General features: G+C 37.8%; 1 protein-coding gene across 2 annotated transcripts in view; it reads left to right on the top strand.

Annotated features, from left to right (window-relative positions):
* The window catches only part of FEM1C (fem-1 homolog C), a 29,640-nt gene extending 10,918 nt beyond the window's left edge, over nucleotides 1-18,722 (top strand). For both annotated transcript variants that reach the window (XM_070377198.1, XM_070377199.1), the window contains one exon: nucleotides 15,713-18,722. In XM_070377198.1, the coding sequence (XP_070233299.1) occupies nucleotides 15,713-17,022 (1,310 nt within the window). In that variant the 3' untranslated portion in view covers nucleotides 17,023-18,722. The remainder of the gene's footprint in view (nucleotides 1-15,712) is intronic.
* The last annotated feature ends 3,548 nt before the right edge of the window (nucleotides 18,723-22,270 follow it).

The raw sequence follows: 22,270 nt of genomic DNA, 5'->3' as shown, positions 1-22,270 counted from the left end.
GTTTGAATAAGCTCGGGGAGTTGGTGATGGACAGGGAAGCCTGGCACGCTGCAGTCCATGGGGTTGCAAAGAGTCGAACACGACTGAGCAACTGAAGAGCAATTTATATATTCTGAGTACAAGTCTTTACCAGATATATGATTTACAAATACCTTCTCCTGTCCTGTGGATTTTCACTCTTTTGATGGTATTGTCTAGAGCAATTTGGATTTTCTTTTACAAATTAATTTTTTTAAAAATCTGACTTTGGATCACTTCAATTTGACTTATTGTTAAAAATAGTCTGCAGGGTTTACTGATACCTTTTACTACATGGATAAAAGCTTTCTGTGGATCAAACTATAATCTAGTTCAGTTCAGTTCAGTTGCTCAGTCGTGCCTGACTCTTTGCGACCCCATGAGTCACAGCATGCCAGGCCTCCCTGTCCCTCACCAACTCCCGCAGTTCACCCAGACTCACGTCCATTGAGTCAGTGATGCCATCCAGCCATCTCATCCTCTGTCGTCCCCTTCTCCTCCTGCCCCCAATCCCTCCCACCATCAGAGTCTTTTTCCAATGAGTCAGCTCTTCGCATGAGGTGGCCAAAGTACTGGAGTTTCAGCTTTAGCATCATTCCTTCCAAAGAAATCCCAGGGCTGATCTCCTTCAGAATGTACTGGTTGGATCTCCTTGCAGTCCAGGGGACTCTCAAGAGTCTTCTCCAACACCACAGTTCAAAAGCATCGATTCTTTGGCGCTCAGCCTTCTTCACAGTCCAACTCTCACATCCATACATGACCACAGGAAAAACCATAGCCTTGACTAGACGGACCTTTGTTGGCAAAGTAATGTCTCTGCTTTTGAATATGCTCTCTAGGTTGGTCATAACTTTCCTTCCAAGGAGTAAGCGTCTTTTAATTTCATGGCTGCAGTCACCATCTGCAGTGATTTTGGAGCCCCCAAAAATAAAGTCTGCCACTGTTTCCACTGTTTCCCCATCTATTTCCCATGAAGTGATGGGACCGGATGCCATGATCTTCGTTTTCTGAATATTAAGCTTTAAGCTAACCTTTTCACTCTCCACTTTCACTTTCATCAGGAGGCTTTTTAGTTCCTCTTCACTTTCTGCCATAAGGGTGGTGGTGTCATCTGCATATCTGAGGTTATTGATATTTCTCCTGGCAATCTTAATTCCAGCTTGTGTTTCTTCCAGTCCAGCGTTTCTCATGATGTACTCTGCATATAAGTTAAATAAGCAGGGTGACAATATACAGCCTTGACATACTCTTTTTCCTATTTGGAACCAGTCTGTTGTTCCATGTCCAGTTCTAACTGTTGCTTCCTGACCTGCATAACAAATTTCTCAAGAGGCAGATCAGGTGGTCTGGTATTTCCATCTCTTTCAGAATTTTCCACAGTTTATTGTGATCCACACAGTCAAAGGCTTTGACATAGTCAATAAAGCAGAAATAGGTGTTTTTCTGGAACTCTCTTGCTTTTTCCATGATCCAGCAGATATTGGCAATTTGATCTCTGGTTCGTCTGCCTTTTCTAAAACCAGCTTGAACATCAGGAAGTTCACGATTCACATATTGCTGAAGTCTGGCTTGGAGAATTTTGAGCATTGCTTTACTAGCGTGTGAGATGAGTGTAATTGTGCGGTGGTTTGAGCATTCTTTGGCATTGCCTTTCTTTGGGATTGGAATGAAAACTGACCTTTTCCAGTCCTGTGGCCACTGCTGAGTTTTCCACATTTGCTGGCATATTGAGTGCAGCACTTTCACAGCATCATCTTTCAGGATTTGAAATAGGTCAACTGGAATTCCGTCACCTCCACTAGCCTTGTTCGTAGTGATGCTTTCTAAGGCCCACTTGATTTCACATTCCAGGATGTCTGGCTCTAGGTGAGTGATCACACCATCGTGATTATCTGGGTCGTGAAGAACTTTTTTGTACAGTTCTTCTGTGTATTCTTGCCATCTCTTCTTAACATCTTCTGCTTCTGTTAGGTCCATAATCTAGCAGACCCACCCTATTCCTGCTATGGCATATAATGTTTAAATTTAGAATAAAGAGGAATGGAGAATTTTCATTTCTGTATGATATAAAACAGGTCTGTTTTAAACTTCTATTCTTAACACTTGATATAGTTACTGGACATGTTAGCTATATGGCAAATATCTATGTAGCAAACAAGAAAATAAAGATTCTTTTTCTATTTCTTTTCTGCTCGAAGTAGCGAAGACCAGGAGTATAGTCATCACTTGGACCCATGTTGGCTCACCTGAATCAGAATCTGTATTTTGGTGTGATCTCTGGTGTTTTTTACTTTAAAGTTTGAGAAGCACAACATTATTTGACTTATACAAAAAACATACACAAAGTTTGAACTCTGTGAAGACTTTTAAGAAAAGCAGAATCTGTTGAATTGATATTGTTAGAAAAAGCAGTTTAAATTATAATGGACATTTTGCATTTGTTAAATATTTTACAGCTTTTATGAAGACTTTTCATTTCATTAAAAAGATAAATTCTGTTTGCTACTTGGGAGTACTTTGAAAACTGGCAGTTCTGATCCTAGTGAATCTTAAGTAGTTTTACCCAAATTGAGATATTTATAATGCTGTATTGAAGTTCTTGTATAATTTAATTATGGTTGATGGTTGGTGACACCACTTATTTATTGTTTAGTCATTCCCTGAACATCTGGTTTGGAGCAAGGGAACTCTTCGGGCACAGACTAATCCTTACTCAGAATACTAATATGTTTTTGGATTATTAACTTTAGAAAAATCTTGACTCCACCGTTAGGTACCTTTCACAATTGAGCATAAATTCCTATCTCTTTTGAGCCTGCTATCACAAATTTACAAGTCTCTTTAAAGTTACCAGCATTTAGGATTGGCACTTCACACAAGTCTTTTTGAGGAATACCATCATACTTTAATGTGTGAGCACTTCCCACAATCTCCTTCCCATAGTAGCCATCTCCAAAGTAGCCCAATGAACATGGCTGTGTTTTCTTCCTTCATGGTTTTAAAGCACTGTCTCTGTGTTACTATATAGTTGAAAGCTAGTGTATTTGGATGGTTACTATTTTAACTTTCTTTGGAAATAATTTTTAACACTTAATGTATCATCAGTTTGATTTTATAGAAATGTCCATATAATAGACACATCTTTTGAGAAATCATAAAAAATTTGCCATTATAAATTCAGTACCAGAAATTTTATTTTTTTCTCCAGAAATTTATTTTTTATTAATCAGGCATTGAGAATTGTATAATAAGGTACTGGTGACCCTTGAACAACATGGGTTTGAGCTGCAGGGGCCCATCCATGTATTAATTGTTTTCAATAATTATAATACACACTGAGGATGAGGAACCATGGATACCAAGGGCTGACTGTAAGTTGTCTACACTTGAATTTTCCACTGCATGGAGTGTCGGTGTCCCTAATCCCCGAGTTATTCAAGGGTCAGCTGCTCTTAATCTTTTTTCTTTAGCTGAAGGTAAATTCATTAAATTTTAATGCTAAATACCCTTTATTTCACTTTTTAGAGAAGATAGGTATTTTTAACTAGTTAACTTCTGACTGTGCTGGGTCTCATTGCTGCCCACGAACTTTCTCTGGCTGTGGCAGGTGGAGGCTCCTCCCAAGTTGTGGCGCACAGGCTCGGTAGTCATGGCTCATGGGCTTAGCTGCCCTGCAGCGTGTCATGAGGGATCTTAGTTTGCAGACCAGGGATCCAACCCATGTCCCCTGCATTGATAGGTGGATTCTAAGAGGCACATAACCCAGGGAAAATGCCTGAGTTGAATCTTCAGTAGTACCTTCTGTAATCTTCAGTAATGCAATAATATTATGCATTAAAAGTTTAAATCAGTGAAGTTACCTAGCAAGAGTTAGATGTGATCTTACTGATCTTTGGCATATATAGTTTAACACAAACTACTCACAAGGCCATGGTAACTTGATTTTTAAATCAGCTTGTTATATTTTTTCACAGGACCTTGCATTTATAGTGTATCTAATTCTTGAATGAAAGAACAAAGGAAAATATATGCAGTAAATATAACAGACTATTATATACATATATCATTTTATAAAGTACTTACATGTTGAAAATCAGACTTACCCCAGAAATGGGAACATAAATATACATGTCCTGAAAGAAAATAAAGTTTGTGAACAGACATGGGAAAATGTTCTGGATACCCAGGTATCAGTTCAGTTCAGTCACTCAGTGTCCGACTCTTTGCAACCCCATGAATCTCAGCATGCCAGGCCTCCCTGTCCATCACCAACTCCCAGAGTTTACTAAGACTCATGTCCATCGAGTCAGTCATGCCATCCAGCCATCTCATCCTCTGTCATCCCCTTCTTCTGCCCCAGCATCAGGGTCTTTTCCAATGAGTCAACTCTTTGCATGAGGTGGCCAAAGTACTGGAGTTTCAGCTTCAGCATCAGTCCTTCTAATGAACACCCAGGACTGATCTCCTTTAGGATGGACTGGATCTCCTTGCAGTCCAAGGGACTCTCAAGAGTCTTTTCCAACACTACAGTTCAAAAGCATCAATTCTTCTACGCTCAGCTTTCTTTATAGTTCAACTCTCACATCCATACGTGACCACTGGAAAAACCATAGCCTTGACTAGACAGACCTTTGTTGACAAAGTAATGTCTCTGCTTTTTAATATGCTGTCTAGGTTGGTCATAACTTTCCTTCCCAGGAGTAAGCGTCTTTTAATTTCATGGCTTCAGTCACCATCTGCAGTGATTTTGGAGCCCCCAAAAATAAAGTCTGACACTGTTTCCACTGTTTCCCCGTCTATTTCCCATGAAGTGATGGGACCAGATGCCATGATACACAGGTATAGAGGTAATATAATTACAGTTAATTTCCAGTGCTAGAAGGAATACCGTAGAAGCATTCTTTTAAAGGAATTTATAATTCTTTTGAATTATAAAGATTCAAAAGAATCTTTTGAAAGATTTTATGACTCCTTTGGAAGTGAATTAAAGATGTCTCTTAAGCTGTCACACATTTCTGGTTCTAAGGTAGGGATTAATTTTTATGTCATTTGTTTATTGAAGTACACTTCATGTACAATAAAATCCATCCTATTTAGTATATAGTTCTCTAAGTTTTGATGAACATAAGCAGTAATTTAACCACCACTACAATATAGATGGAATGAAAAACTCCTGTATTGCCCCTTTGCATTCTCTCAGCGCCCACCCCTCTGGCAATCACTGGTCCCTTATCTGTCCTTACATTTTTTTAGGCATTAGTCTTATAGTGAAAATTCTGAAGCAGTGCAAATGTCCATCAGCAAAGTGTTTATGTAAATTGATAGTATCTGTATAGTTCATGTAGACTATGTACATGGAACATGACAGAATGACTCACATGTAGGTGAAAAGCAGGAAACAGTTGTATATTTTCTGATTACAACTTTAGAAAAATATACTATGTAAAAAGACTTGGAGACATGACATAGTTGCTTTAAAATTATGCTTTTCGGACTTCCCTGGTGGCACGTTGGATAAGAATCTGCCTGCCAGTGCAGGGGACATGGGTTCAGTCCCTGGTCCAGGAAGGTTTCACAGGCAGAGCAGTTAACTCTGTGGACCCCAACTTCTGAATCTGCTCCAGAGCCCGCGCGCGGCAGCTGCCCTGCCTGCGTGCCACAGCTCCCGAAAGCCGGTCCTCCGCAATGGGAGAAGCAGCGGCGGGCAGAAGCCCGCACGCTGCAGCAAAGAGCGGCCCCTGTTTGTGGCAACTAGAGAAAGGCCGTGCAAAGCAACGAAGACCCAGTGAAGCCAGAAATGAATAAATAAAACTAGGCTTTTGTTTTGGATTTTGGTGGGATTTTTTTTTTACCTATTGTCTAAACTTGTAAGTAAAGAACTAGGCTATACTTTGAAGATTTTTTTAGGGCTCCTAGGGCAGGGGCATGAAAGTATGGTGGTTATATACTTGTTAGAATAAAGACTATATCCTCCTGCTAAGATTTTACTTTTTAAAGTTATTTTGTCCTTATTTGAAATAATGTTTTGTGATATCTGGTGTTAAAAATTTAAGAATCTACCTTAGCTTTGATATTGTGCTAACTGCTATCTGGGATGCAAAGGAAATACAGGCTCTGTGTACTTTAGGAATAGGCCGTTTAGGTCAGAAAACCTATTTGTGAGGCCAGAACATATGTTACTTCCCTTGTGGCCCAGAAAATAAACAATCTGCTTTCAATATGGGAGACTTGGGTTCCATCCCCGGGTCAGGAAGATCCCCTGGAGAAGGGAATGCCTACCCATTCCAGTATTCTTGCCTGGAGAATTCGATGGACAGAGGAGCCCGACAGGCTACAAACTTATATTGTTGCAAAGTCGAACACAACTGAACTACTACTACAACAACAACAACATATTATGTGGGCTTCTCCAGTGGCTCAGTGGCAAAGAATCCACCTGCCAACGCAGGAGATGTGAGCTTGATCCTTGGATTGGGAAGGTCCTCTGGAGAAGGAAGTGTCATCCCAGACCAGTATTCTTGGCCTGGGAAATCCCAGGGACAGAGGAGCCTGGGGGGCTACAGTCCATGGGGTCACAAAGAGTTGAACACGACTTAGTGCCTAAACAACAGCAGCAGCATACTATGTAACGTATTACACAAGGTATTATATGAGTACTTATCAGGATGAGTGAAACATTCATTCACCAGACAGTCTCAAAATGATAAATTAGTATAACCAAGAAAACCTCTTTGAGCAGCTAAAATCTGTTGAAACATGGCAGAAAAGTTAAAAAAGTAAAGAAGGAGGAGTATATTATAGGAAAATTAAGAGGCACGGAGGTGGAAATAAGCAGGGCTGTTTGTGGGGCTGGAAGAGGTAACGCAGGATAGAGGGATTGGAAGGCTAAGCAGCTTTTCTGTCTTGGGTATAGCAGGTATTGATAATGTCTTTTGGGTCAGAGTGGGTGTTGGTAAACTGTGTCCCAGAGGTCAAATTCTGCCCACCCCCCAAAAAAAAAAAAAAAACAAATTCTGCCCACCCCCTGCTTTTGTATTGCTTGAAAGCTAAGATAGGGTTTTTGTATTTTTTAGTGGTTGAAAAAAATGAATAATATTTCAGGACACAAAACCTGTATTTTAGCTTCCATAAATAAAGTTTTGTTGGATAACAGCCATTCTGTTAATTTAACCAATTGCCTGTGGATACTTTTTTTGTTATATGGTAGAGTTGAGTGATTACAACAAAGACCGTATGGCCTGCAAAACCTTGAGTACCATCTAGTCCTTTACAGATCAAGTCTGTGGCTCCTGGGCTAGATACACAGAGCAGCGTTCATATTGGAGGTAACGAGAAGTGAAGCTGGAGAAGTTGGGTAGGGAAATATTTCTCTTTTCAAAAATCTATTTCCTGTAGTGTTTCTTCTTATGTGTGTTTCCACTACCAAGATTAAACTTAACTTCACATAACATGCCTTCTGAAACTGTAGATGTCTGCTTTGTTGCTTTCTCACCCTCTCACAGATAATGATTTGAGAATCAGTGCTGTAGAATTTTGAAATCTTAAAGATTTTCAGCTGTTTCCTCAGAGGAAGCATAAAAGCTTTTGAATTGGAAAGTAATGTGATTGGTAGACGTTTTGTTATGAGGTTTGATTTTATTAGAAATAACTTATTCACAGGAGTATAGTATGACTATCATTTAAAATACCACCTTAGATATGTGCAGTACATTGAAATGGCAATTGGGAGGCATGGATTTTGATTTTCATACTAATTCCTCTGGTTTCTGTTTGTAGAACAAGTTTATCTTCTCTACTTTGCATAGTTACTAATATAAGATTACAAGAGGGCTGCTGCTGCTGCTAAGTCGCTTCAGTCGTGTCCGACTCTGTGCGACCCCATAGATGGCAGCCCACCAGGCAAGAACACTGGAGGGGTTGCCATTTCCTTCTCCAATGCATGAAAGTGAAAAGTGAAAGTGAAGTCGCTCAGTCGTGTCCGACTCTTCGAGACCCCATGGACTGCAGCCTACCAGGCTCCTCCGTCCATGGGATTTTCCAGGCGAGAGAACTGGAGTGGGGTGCCATCGCCTTCTCCGTACAAGAGGGCAGTGGTTAATACAGTGGTTACTACTGGTACCTTTTTTCTTCATTTATATCTGCTTTTTATTATTCACTTCTAGTTTCTCTAGGCTTACTTTACCTTTTTCTGTATAACTTCATGAGATGGAAACTTAGCTGTTTTTCAAACATCCTTTCTTTTCTAATGTACATTTAAGCATACTTTTAGACATATCCCATAAGATTTTTTATTTAATGTTTTTATGTCATCCAGTTAAAAATATTTTCTGCTATCCTTTGGGATTCCTCCTTTGACCCATGTGCTATTTAGAAGTATATTTTTAAATTTCAAGGATGTGGAGATTTTTCTAGGGTGTTTTTTTTTCCAGCTGTGCTGGGTCTTTGTTGATGTACACAGGCTTTCTCTAGTTGAGGCACTCTAGGGCAGGGGCTTCTCACTGCATCAGCTTCTTCTGTTGCAGCTCCCAGGCTCTAAAGTGAAGGCTCAGTAGCTGCGGTGCACAGGCTTACTTGCCTCGTGGCATGTGGGATCTTCCTGGACCAGGGGTTGAACCTGTGTCCCCCTGCATTGGCAGGTGGTTTCTTAACCACTGGACCACCAGGGAACTCCCATTTGTTTTTAATCTAACTTGTATTGTGAACTTAGAATATATTCAGTGGTTTCAGTCCCTAGACGTTTATGTGAGTCTCATTTTATGGCCTAGAATGCGGTCAATATTTATATATGCTCCAAGTATCCTTTGCAAAAAAAATGAAACTCTATAGTGTTCATTATGCAAAGTCAAATGTGCCTTAGGAAGTATTACTACAAACAAAGCTAGTGGAGGTGATGGAATTCCAATTGAGCTGTTTCAGATCCTAAAAGATGATGCTGTGAAAGTGCTGCCCTCAATATGCCAGCAAATGTGGAAAACTCAGCAGTGGCCACAGGACTGGAAAAGGTCAGGTTTCGTTCCAATCGCAAAGAAAGGCAATGCCAAAGAATGCTCAAACTACTGCACAATTGCACTCATCTCACACACTAGTAAAGTAATGCTCAAAATTCTCCAAGCCAGGCTTCAACAGGATGTGAACTATGAACTTCCAGATGTTCAAGCTGGATTTAGAAAAGGCAGAGGAACCAGAAATCAAATTGCCAACATCTGCTGAATCATCGAAAAAGCAAGAGAGTTCCAGAAAAACATCTACTTCTGCTTTATTGACTATGCCAAAGCCTTTGACTGTATGGATCACAACAAATTATGGAAAATTCTTAAAGAGATGGGAATACCAGGCCACCTTTCCTGTCTCCTGAGAAATCTGTATGCAGGTCAGGAAGCAACAGTTAGAATTGGAAATGGAACAACAGACTGGTTTCAAATCAGGAAAGGAGTATATAACAGTAGTATATTGTCACCCTGCTTATTTAACTTACAAGCAGAGTACATCATGAGAAATACCGGACTGGATGAAGCACAAGCTGGCATCAAGATTGCTGGGAGAAATATCAATAACCTCACATACGCAGATGACACCACCCTTATGGCAGAAAGTGAAGAGGAACTAAAGAGCCTCTTGATGAAAGTGAAAGAGGAGAGTGAAAAAGTTGGCGTAAAGCTCAACATTCAGAAAACTTAAGATCATGGCATCCAGTCCCATCACTTCATGGGAAATAGATGGGGAAACAGTGTCAGACTTTATTTTTTTGGGCTCCGAAATCACTGCAGATGGTGACTGCAGCCATGAAATTAAAAGATGCTTGCTCCTTGGAAGAAAAGTTATGACCAACCTAGACAGTATATTAAAAAGCAGAGACATTACTTGGCCAACAAAGGCCCGCCTAGGCAAAGCTATGGTTTTTCCTGTGGTCATGTATGGATGTGAGAGTTGGACTATAAAGAAAGCTGAATGCCGAAGAATTGATGCTTTTGAACTGTGGTGTTGGAGAAGAGTCCTGAGAGTCCCTTGGACTGTAAGGAGATCCAACCAGTCCATCCTAAAGGAAATCGGTTCTGAATATTCATTGGAAGGACTGATGCTGAAGCTGAAACTCCAGTACTCTGGCCACCTGACGCAAACAACTGACTCATTGGAAAAGACCCTGATGCTGGGAAAGATTGAAGGCGGGAGGAGAAGGGGATGACAGATGGCATCACCAACTCAATGGACATGAGTCTGAGTGAACTCTGGGAATTGGTGATGGACAGGGAGGCCTGGCGTACTGCAGTTCATGGGGTCTTAAAGAGTTGGACACGACTGAGCGACTGAACTGAACTGATCGTGTTCATTTAATTTTCTGTATCATTACTTATTTTGGTCTTCTATATTGAGAAAGATGTGTTGAAATGTATTGTGAGTGGATTTATCTGATTTTCTTTGTAGTTCTGTTGATTTTTGCTTTATTTTGTTGTGTTTTTATTTGAAAACAAACTTAAAATTATATCTTTATGTTGTTTTGAATTTTATTATAAAATGTTTCTTTATCTCTAAACATGCATTTTGTTTTACAGTCTACTTAATCTGATATTTTACTATCAGATAGCTTTCTTATGGTTAGTTTTTGCATAAGAGTATATATATATTTTTTCATCATTTTACATCAGTCTTTTTCTGTTCTTACATTTAAGGTATTTCTCATGTAAGCAGCATGTAGTTGAGTTTTATGTGTTTGTATTTTAATCTGATAGTTTTTGTATTTTAATGGCACATTTAATTTGTTGTATTTAATATAACTACTTAACGTATTTGGGTTTTAATCTCCTAGCTACTTACTAATTTTTATTTTTCCAGCTATTTTGTAGTCTTTGTTTCTGTCATTTGGATTAGTTTTCATTTTTTTTTTTTCTGTATTGTAGGATATGTAGTAATTATCTGCATGTATACCCTCTATTATTTTAGTGGTTCTTCTAGATAGTACTACTTTGACTTTTTAAAGGCTAACATAAATTACTAATTTTACCTTTTTCTAAGCAATGCAGAAATCTTAGAATACTTTAACTCGTTACCATCATTCAGTTCAGTTCAGTTCAGTCGCTCAGTTGTGCCCAACTCTTTGCGACCCCATGAATCGCAGCATGCCAGGCCTCCCTATCCATCACCAACTCCCGGAGTTTTACTCAGACTCATGTCCATCGAGTCAGTGATGCCATCCAGCCATCTCATCCTCTGTCGTCCCCTTCTCCTCCTGCCCCCAATCCCTCCCAGCATCAGAGCCCTTTCCAGTGAGTCAGCTCTTCGCATGAGGTGGCCAAAGTACTGGAGTTTCAGCTTTAGTATCATTCCTACCAAAGAAATCCCAGGGCTGATCTTCAGAATGTACTGGTTGGATCTCCTTGCAGTCCAGGGGACTCTCAAGAGTCTTCTCCAACACCACACTTCAAAAGCATCAATTCTTTGGCGCTCAGTTTTCTTCACAGTCCAACTCTCACATCCATACATGACCATGGGAAAAACCATAGCCTTGACTAGACGGACCTTTGTTGGCAAAGTAATGTCTCTGCTTTTGAATATGCTCTCTAGGTTGGTCATAACTTTGCTTCTAAGGAGTAAGCGTCTTTTAATTTCATGGCTACAGTCACCATCTGCAGTGATTTCAGAGCCCCCAAAAATAAAGTCTGACACTGTTTCCACTGTTTCCCCATCTATTTCCCATGAAGTGTTGGGACTGGATGCCATGATCTTTTTGTTTTCTGAATGTTGAGCTTTAAGCCAACTTTTTCACTCTCCACTTTCACTTTCATCAAGAGGCTTTTTAGTTCCTCTTCACTTTCTGCCATAAGGATGGTTTCATCTGCGTATCTGAGGTTATTGATATTTCTCCCGGCAGTCTTGGTTCCAGCTTGTGCTTCTTCCAGTCCAGCGTTTCTCATGATGTATTCTGCATGTAAGTTAAATAAGCAGGGTGACAATATACAGCCTTGACGTACTCCTTTTCCTATTTGGAACCAGTCTGTTGTTCCATGTCCAGTTCTAACTGTTGCTTCCTGACCTGCATACAGATTTCTTAAGAGGCAGGTCAGGTGGTCTGGTATTCCCATCTCTTTCAGACTTTTCCACAGTTTATTGTGATCCACACAGTCAAAGGCTTTGACATAGTCAATAAAGCAGAAATAGATGTTTTTCTGGAACTCTTGCTTTTTCCATGATCCAGCGGATGTTGGCAATTTGATCTCTGGTTCCTCTGCCTTTTCTAAAACCAGCTTGAACAACAGGAAGTTCATGGTTCACGTATTGCTGAAGCCTGGCTTGGAGAATTTTGAGCATTACTTTACTAGCGTGTGAGATGAGTGTAATTGTGCGGTGGTTTGAGCATTCTTTGGCATTGCCTTTATTACTTGTATGCTATTACTATCAAGCATTTTTCTTCTATAATGTTATAAATAACTGCTATAATGTTTAAAGTCAATATTTATTTAGATATCTCACAAATAAGTTGGCATTTATTTTCTTTACTGCTTTAAGGCTTCTTTTGTTTCTGATTAGATCTTTGCCGGTCATTTCTACCTATTCTTTTAAGATTTTTCTCTTTGACTTTAGTGTTCAGTTTTGCTGTAGTGTGCCTCGGTGTAAGTTTCTTTTTTATCTAGCCTTCTTGTTTGTAAAACTTTTTAAATTTGTGGCTTAATCGTTGATCAGCTTCAGGAAATTCTCAGACTTTATCTCTGTAAATCTTGCCTTGCCTTGGGCCCGTTTTCTCCCTCTGGAATTCTGGTTTTAAGTATACTAATCCTTCTGACATCCTTTCCTCTGTCTGCTATAGTCTCCTGCTTTCTCATCCTTTTACTTTCTTGCATCTTTCTGTGGATTTTCATCTGACTTATTCTCTAGTTCACTGATTCTCTATTCAACTGTGTGTGGTCTGCTTTTAAAGCCACCCATTGAGTTTTTCAGTTTTAGAATGTTCATTTGGTTCTTTTTTTTAGTTTCCAGTTTTCTAATTCTGAAAACTTTAAATCCTTCTGAATATTCTAAGCATAATTATTACATCAAAGTCTTGTGTTTGATAACTGTATTATCTAGGTCCTCTGTTAGGCTTTTCTCTTAGCTCTTATTTCTCTTGGTTTTTGTGTTGTGGCTCCTGATTTTCTCTTTTGTCCATTATGTTTGATTAGATACCAAACATTATAGATGAAGAATATGTATATAAATAAGTTGAACCCTAGTGTGATAATTGCTTCATCTAAATAGTATTTGTATTTGCTTCTGGCTTTTGATTACATATGCCAGCAGTCCCGGATTACTTTAATTCCATATCAAGATGATTTTAATTTCCATTTCAGTTCCTGTGATGACGGGTTTCTTTGCACTTCATCTTAACTCCTAGAGAGCAGCCCCACAGAGCTGTACCCTGAAGTGTAGAGGGATTTCTTAATGGGCTCTGGACTTTAGCATTCTCCTCTAACCCTCCAAGATCAAAAGCTCTCCTCAGTTTTTCAGCTGCCTCTTCCACAATCAGTAGAGGTCATTGGGGGAAATTTCCCCAAATTTTGGACTTAACTATTTTTTTTTATTCTCCTGGATGTTGTCTCCATGTGAGCTCATACCTACTGTCATACTGTCATTTTTTAAAACACACTTCTCAGCTTTTCTAGTTCTTAGCAGGAGGGGATCCTATTACCGCTGCCGTTACTAGATGTGAGTCTCTTAGTCCTTTAAAAAAATAAAACAAAAACCATTTTTTTCAGCATATGGTGTATTCAAAATATATGTATATTCTGCATTTTTCCAAAACAGCAATTCAGTTAATTAAAAGACTAGCTTTTGCTGCATTTTTATTTTTGATTTTATTACTATGAATGGAGAAGAATGCCATCTAAGCCTTCTCTTTATTACACTGTTTCTTAGAGAAAAAGGAAGTATTGTGGATCCTTAATTCAAGAGTGTTTTAAAAATATACTTAGTAGTAGTCATGTTTAATTGAAACTATTTTGAGCAAATAAACAGTAGTCAGAAGTTCTGGGCTCTTGAGTGCTTGGTTACTGTACACATTGCTGAAACCTTCTATCAGACGCTGTGAAATGCTGAGTCAGAATAAATATACAGATGTTGTCGATGTAATCCCTGTAGATACAGAAGACAAATAAGCAGGATGCATTTGTGAAGAGATTAAAGTTCTATTATAACTTGTGCTTTTTTGAATTTTAGTTGTAGATTTGTAATGTGAAGGATTCAGATTTAAACCTCTTTCTAGAACACATCCTGCACCTGGGGTTCCCATGGCCACCCCCACGTTTGGAGTTAACATACAGTCGTACTCATTGCTGAGATTTCTTCCAGTGATGTAGTAAGGACATAAATCTGGATCATGAGAGGAAAGGTACAGGTGGGTCCAGGGGACTCTTGGCAGGCTTGTTTATGCTCTGTCCTTCTTGTGAGAGGTCACTCAGAGCACAGTCTTCTAGCAACGTAAATGTATGCGTGTGATGTTCCTGCCCAGGGAATCCCATTGGGTTGATTAGAAGCTCCATGCCTGAGTTTTGATTGGGTGCTGGTTACGTAGGCATCCTCTGCTGAGCACATATTCAGAATTCCAGCCTCCTGGAAGGAAAGCAGATAGTCCTCATGAATTTACCCTTATCATTTAGGGAAACTTAGATCTTGGAACTGTTTACCAAGCAGCATTCCAGATGCCAGCCAAGGACCATCCTTGCAAGCAGGTCTTTCTAAGAATAGCTGTCTCAGCCAGCTAGGTTAGCTCTTTTCCACACAAATGCCTAAAGTGACTCACTATTGAAATTTTCTGTAAACACTATGTGAATACCAAAGGTCTCCATGATAATTTCTGTTTTGATCATAAGTAGAATGTTTATCATTAAATTTAGGTAGCTAAAGTAACTTCAGTGGTTATTATGTCTTAGTATGTTCCATCCATACAGGGCTTTTTATTAATGTGCCAGTGCCTGTTGTCAGTTTTAATCCATGTGTGGGAAGAAGCGGACAGTATTAGAACATTTCGTACATCTAAAAAGAATGTTTAAGAAACTTAAATTACAGTGGGAAGTAATGCATTATGAAAGGATACTTCAGATGTCTCCTTTTAAAGTTCATATTCAACCACCCATATGTTTTTTAGATTTCAGTGGATTTGTTTTTCTTATGGGAGTTTTTTGAAGAAAGTTCTTTGTTACCAGTATTTTTTACTAAAGCTGAAGTTCACTTGGCAATCTGGAAATACTGAAAAAATAACTTCTCACTCTTAGACTCAAATTGAAGAATCTTAGATACTTATAGAGTAGATTTCTTGTTTATAAATGGGGAATCTGACTCAAAGTTACGTGACTGTCAGCAAAACTGCACAGCTGGTTAATTTCATCAGTTTTTAGTTGTAGAATATACACTTGAAAACATCAAAAAATACCGAAAGGGCCATGGACTAATTTTGAATTCATTTAGTAACTTTGAATATCTTTTCATGCCTAATTTGGTCATTTCATTTATTCAGAGAACTTAACCAATATTGTTTTTCCCTTGCTGTGTGTCAGACATTAATTTTAGGTGCTGGGGATCTTTTTTTCTTATTTGGAATCAAATTAAAGAATGTCTCATTGAGGGTGGCTTGGAGCTGCCTACTTTTCTTTAGATTTTAAAGTACACTTATGTATTACATTGTATCCTGGTTCCTCAAAATATGTTATTTCTTTTTTCCTTCTCTAAGGTAATACTGCATTGCATGATTGTGCGGAGTCTGGAAGTTTGGACATTATGAAGATGCTTCTTATGTATTGTGCCAAGATGGAAAAGGATGGTTATGGAATGACTCCCCTTCTCTCTGCAAGTGTGACTGGTCACACAAATATTGTGGATTTTCTGACTCACCATGCACAGACCAGCAAGACAGAACGGATCAATGCACTAGAGCTCCTGGGAGCTACATTTGTAGACAAAAAAAGAGACCTCCTTGGGGCTTTGAAATACTGGAAAAAGGCAATGAACATGAGGTACAGTGATAGGACTAATATCATTAGCAAACCAGTACCGCAGACACTAATAATGGCTTATGATTACGCCAAAGAGGTGAACAGTGCAGAAGAGCTAGAAGGTCTTATTGCTGATCCTGATGAGATGAGAATGCAGGCACTGTTAATTAGAGAACGCATTCTCGGTCCTTCTCATCCTGACACCTCTTACTATATTAGATATAGAGGTGCTGTCTATGCAGACTCTGGAAATTTCAAACGATGCATCAACCTATGGAAGTATGCTTTGGATATGCAGCAGAACAATTTGGACCCTCTCAGCCCAATGACCGCCAGCAGCCTGTTATCTTTTGCAGAACTGTTCTCTTTCATGCTGCAGGATAGGGCTAAAGGCCTGCTGGGCACCACTGTTACCTTTGATGATCTTATGGGCATACTGTGCAAAAGTGTCCTTGAAATAGAGCGAGCTATCAAACAAACTCAGTGTCCAGCTGACCCATTACAGTTAAATAAGGCTCTTTCCATCATTTTGCACTTGATTTGCTTATTAGAAAAAGTTCCTTGTACTCTAGAACAGGACCATTTCAAAAAGCAGACTATATACAGGTTTCTTAAGCTGCATCCAAGGGGAAAGAATAACTTCAGCCCTCTTCATCTGGCTGTGGACAAGAATACTACCTGTGTAGGGCGGTACCCTGTTTGTAAATTTCCATCTCTGCAAGTTACTGCAATACTGATAGAATGTGGTGCTGATGTGAACGTCAGAGACTCCGATGACAACAGTCCCCTCCATATCGCTGCTCTGAACAACCATCCAGACATCATGAATCTCCTTATTAAATCAGGTGCACATTTTGATGCCACAAACTTGCACAAACAAACTGCTAGTGATTTGCTGGATGAGAAGGAAATAGCTAAGAATTTGATCCAGCCTATAAACCATACCACGTTGCAGTGTCTTGCTGCCCGTGTCATAGTGAATCATAGAATATACTATAAAGGGCACATCCCAGAAAAGCTAGAGACCTTTGTTTCTCTTCACAGATGATATTTTGACTGTTAAAGCACGAATTGGTAACAGTTGTTTCATAAATGAGCACTGTTGTGATAACACCAGCATTCATTTAGCTTGATTCCATCGTGCTCTCATTGGCTAAAGCATTGTAAGCATCAAATTTACAGGATTGGTTTCCCAGTATTTAATATAAATATACCATATAATATATTGTTTGTGAATTACTGAGAAATGAAATGTCATATTCAGTTTCTAAAATTGTCTGCCAAAGGCTTATCCATTCTGGTTTTGTTTGTGTTTGGTGTTTGGGACAGAACCATTTTTCAGTGGTGTCTTTATACTTTTTTGATTTGTGAATTTTATACAATTGAAGGTCTTTTTTTCTGCTTCTTCCCTCTTTTCTCCAAACTTCTCTCCTGTTCCCACTTTATTTTTAACTTAACCATTTCTCCTTAGCAGTTTTTCTCCCCTCAAGGGCACATGTTAAGTTGTACAACTTTATGGACTTGTTAGCATTTGCAGTTTACCATAAGTGCTTTATCTTCTCTATGCACGGGCTTCAACTTGACTGTTGTATGTGAGCATATTTCTATGCAGCAGTTGGTCAGCTTCAACTCTGAAACACTGTTAAGTGCGTTACAAAGTTCATTTTATGAAAGCACTCTTGTAGCATGAAAATTTGTAGAGCTACAGGTTAGCTACCAGAGCTTGAGCTTTTTTGTTGTTTTTTTCTTTACATCTGAGATTTCTTTTTCTAATCCACTGAAATTATTGTGTACTAAATTTGGGAAGCAAATCTGTTCTAACTCATTAACCCAGTTGAGATTTAGGTCTGTCATCTTAATATATCATGCAGTAAAAGGAAGACTCTTCACAAAGAAACACACCTTTCATGCTATGCCAGCATTGTCCTGCTTGTGCCGATGATGTGATTAAATGTAGAGAATTTGCTTAAATTTAACCTCAGAGTTTATCACACAGCTTAATGGGTCTCATTGAAATATTCAATAATTGAACTGCAAATCACTTTTAGTTACTAAAAGAGCTGAAGCATGTCAGTGGCATGATGCTTGCCAAGCCAGACCTAGGCATCTAGGATAATTAAGGTATTTTAGTCTGCAATTTACTGCCATAGTATCAAAGGTCAGTAACAGCATTCTTTCTTTCTTCAAGCTTAAGTATACCTTTGAAGATCACTTGCATGGATTTCTTTGGTCTCAATTATTTGTCACCAGAATTAAACACAAAAGGTTGCAGTGCTTCCTGTTCCTTTAATGAAAATTAACTTTTTTCTCTTTCTTTTTTTTTTCTTCCTTCCTTCCCCTTGCTTCCTCCCTTCTTTCTTTTTTTTTTTTTAACAGCTTTGCTAATGCCACAGAAAGGGCTCTTTTAAGAAAAAATAAGTGAAAAGTACTAAAAAAAGTTCAGGTAATTATCATTCAGCACTTTATTGTTACTCAGAATAAAATTTATGATGGCATATTTGCCTTGCCAGTGTCTTAATAAAGTTGTTCTGAATAAAAAGCTCCTTATTGGTTTGAGAAAAACTCAGTTTACCTGTGAGTTTAATGAGCTGGATCACTTGGATTTTTGTGTTGGCATTTTATTCTGAGGGTGGATGTAGTGGTATTAAGAGTTGTCATTGCAAACAGTCATGTTAGGTTTATTTCATCTTTACTCAGTAAAAAACTTGTAATGAAGAATTGTAAATAAATAAAAAAGCTTTAGACTCACTTTCTGGTTAAAAAATTGAAGTTTAATTTTTTAAAAGATACCCTTACTCATTTTACTAGGTTGTACATTTAATTTCACCATTGAAAAAAGTGGTTTGGATATAAATGGTTACTCTCCAAACTTTTGATGAAGAGATTTGCATATCTTGTTTACTGTGGGCAAATTTGATGAAATATTTGAACTGCCACCATTTGTGATTTAGAGAAATATTCTGGAAATATCAGACATCAATTTTTGAAGTCATTTGCCTCTAACTCTGTGGTATAAGAATTATATATGCATAAACTACTTTTTAAAAAAAAAAAAGAAAACTTTTAAGTATAGTAAATTTGCATTAGTTAATCTCAATAATTTACAGATGAAAGGTGAGCAATTGGATTTTAAGTGACTTAGTCCTTTTTTGGGGATGGGGTAGAAGGACTTTACATGCTCTTATAGTAAGGCACATCTCACACTACGTTATAGGTGAATTTGAATTGTGCAACTTGAGTATAAAACAAGGATTTCTTTACATTGCATTTTCCCACCTCTGACTATAGGTAACTTAGAACTATTCCTCAGTCTTGATAACTGAAATGCATTATTTCAATTAGGATACAGTTTTGTTTGCCATCTCCCCAAATGCTGTTAGGAGCTCTTGAAAAATCAGTTAGTTTAAAAGCTCAAAATTATCCATTTTATTTTAAAGGAAGTTGTTTCATAAATGTGACCTCAGGCACTGTTTAAGGCCTTTGTCAGAAAGTATTCTCAAAATTATGAGGCTGAATTTTTAAAAAACTTACATTTGTGTTGTTTTTTAAACCAACAGATGAGTAATTTAATACTTAATGACTAATTGTACTCTACTGTACACTGTAGCATGGTAATGTTGACTGGCGCTAATGTATATGATTATATTTCCATTAAAGTTCTCAGTTAGGGCCTGATGAATTTAGATGTTCCACTCTTGATCGTTTCTGTAAAAGAAATGGTAATTTTACTCAGATTAAATACCAGTCTAGTTTATAAAGACAAATGGATTATAGATTTTAAAAATAGTCCTTTTCTTCCTGTTAATTGGACACGGACATAAGCCTACATCAGCAAAAGGTAATTTGGTGCCCAGGATGATTTTGCAGTTAAGTGATTGCTCATTTGTAAAATGACTAGCTTAAGTTTTCAAGACCCCTATCTACTGTGACTTGGGAAAACTGTTTAGGTTATATTTGAAAAAGTAGCTTTTTAAAATCATATAAGCCCAGCAGAAACCCTAGGTTGAATTTTACAGGTACAATAATCCTTGTAATTTTCCCAGAATTGTGGGGGCTGGATGAAATAATAACCATATTCTTGTGCATTTTAACAGCAGTTTTACTGCTTGGACCTTTAACCATTTGAGTTAGCTACTAAGGGAAGTAAAATTAATTGGTTGTCACGGTTCCCTGCCCCCCCCCCGCCCCATATCACTAAACAACTAGTTCCCTTGCCCTTTTGTCAATGCCCATTGTGTGTTTTTCCAAGAAGTACTGTATTCTGGTGCCAGCCAATAAATTGTCACACAATGGAAAATGATATTCATTGTAAGGTTTAATAAAATTAAATTTGCACCAAATACTAGTGTATTATTATTAACTCAATACTTGATTGATATTATCTTAGTGAACTCTTGTCTCAAAACACCCACTGGTAATGTATAGTTAGAACTCAGGAGATAGCGTTTATTATTATACTTCTTGTGAAAAGCAGGGAGGATTTATGTAGTTCATTCTAATTTTTTTTTTCAAGTTGTAACCGCAGAAACTAAAGATACAGTAAGATTTTTGTTGTGAGATGAATGGGAGAGGGACTGCTTTTACCTCTTCTTTTTTTAACTAAACTCAGTTTTTTAACTGAGTTTAAGATTAAGTATCAGAAGTATGTCATAAATATATTACTATAAAGTTAAGTTTTATAAACTTACTTGCATCACTTCTATAAAAATCTTAAGTAGTCATTATCTTTTCCATATGTGTAAGTTCCCTCATATAAGAAGTTTTCATAGATCCAGAAAATGCATACTTTCTCAACTCCAGGCATAAATTATAATCTTCAGTTACATGGGCTTTCCTCTTTTGAAATTTTGAATTTGTTATATTTTGAATATATTATTGAAAATTTGAATTTATTATCCATAACAGATACGGATATGTCTTTGTCGTCATTTTGACAGGACTCTCTTCAGTGTTAGTATTCTTTACCCTTGGTCCTATGGTCGTTCTCAACTACAACTAGAGATACTTAAAAGGAAATCTTACCAAACTTACAAGGATAAGCATATTTTTAAGGATTTGAACCAAAAAAGTTGTTATATCCTTTTTTCCCTCCGTCTCTGCACTTTGTCAGAAAATTCTTTGTTGAGTAATATTGGGATTGTGGGAGAACTGTGAAGTTGCTGGTTTTTGTGTGCCGTGTTATCTTACATTCTATTATAAGGCTCTTAATATTTTTTCCTAAAATTAATTGTTTTTAAATAATTATCTCAATTTAGTTTCTTAATATGTCTGATTTAAAAAATAAAAATACGGTTCCATGCCTTTAAAAAATTGAAAATTTAAACTTTAAAAAGAAATACACTTCAGACATATGTTCACATTAAAGGATTTAATTTAGTGCTACTAAAACAATTTGGGTGCTTATCAATCATTATATTTGGTATAAAGTACTTGACATCGCCAAAAATATGAATAAGATAATTTTCTTGGTGGCTCAGATGGTGAAGAATCTGCCTGCAATGCAGACCTGGGTTCAATCCCTGGGTCAGGAAGATCCCCTGGAGAATGGAATGACTACTCACTCCAGTCTTCTTGCCTGGAGAATCCTATGGACAGAGTAGCCTGGTGGGCTACAGTCCACAGGGTTGCAAAGAGTCAGACATGACTGAGGGACTTAAAGCCCCAGTAAAACAATTAGAATATATTTTGTTGTAAGTCAAGGAATAGAATGGTTTGAGATATTTGAATTGCCAAAAATATGAATAAAAGGTGTTATGGTCTATCACTGAAAAATTACTTAACAAAACTTCCCAGTAATGTCTTTTCTAAAGTGAGGTTTACTTGATTTATTTTAGACATTTGAGCCTTATTATTTTTTTCCTTTTCCAGAGGAAGATTTTGTTAATAGCAGTCTCCCTTTTTGTTTACATAATAGCCATATTAATTGATCCTAGGATTGATACTTCTAAAATACTTTTATCCATATAAATGAATGGGTTTGTAGATTATAAAGCTTTATAAGGATACTTGTGATAATACTTGGTTCTAAAAGTTAGAAGGTACCTCTGTTTTATATATGTCTTTTAAAAAACAAAATATTTAACATGCTCATTACAAGGATTCAGCTGAAGACAACTGAAAAAACTAAAATGACACACAGCTTAACAGAAATCAAAGAAAGGACAGACATCTAAGGAATAACCAAGGCAACACAGTGAAAGAGGCTGACAGTTGGAACCCGGGTTCTTGGGTGGAGGAAGACCTGCTCTAACCGCAGTTTCTCGGCAGGCACTTAAAGGTTGTGGGTGTTTCTAGAA

The sequence above is a fragment of the Bos mutus genome, chromosome 10 (genome assembly GCF_027580195.1).
Source record: "Bos mutus isolate GX-2022 chromosome 10, NWIPB_WYAK_1.1, whole genome shotgun sequence".
NCBI classification, from domain to species: Eukaryota; Metazoa; Chordata; class Mammalia; order Artiodactyla; family Bovidae; genus Bos; species Bos mutus.
Note: the sequence above shows the minus strand (reverse complement) of the source record. Positions and strands in the feature narration are given on the sequence as shown.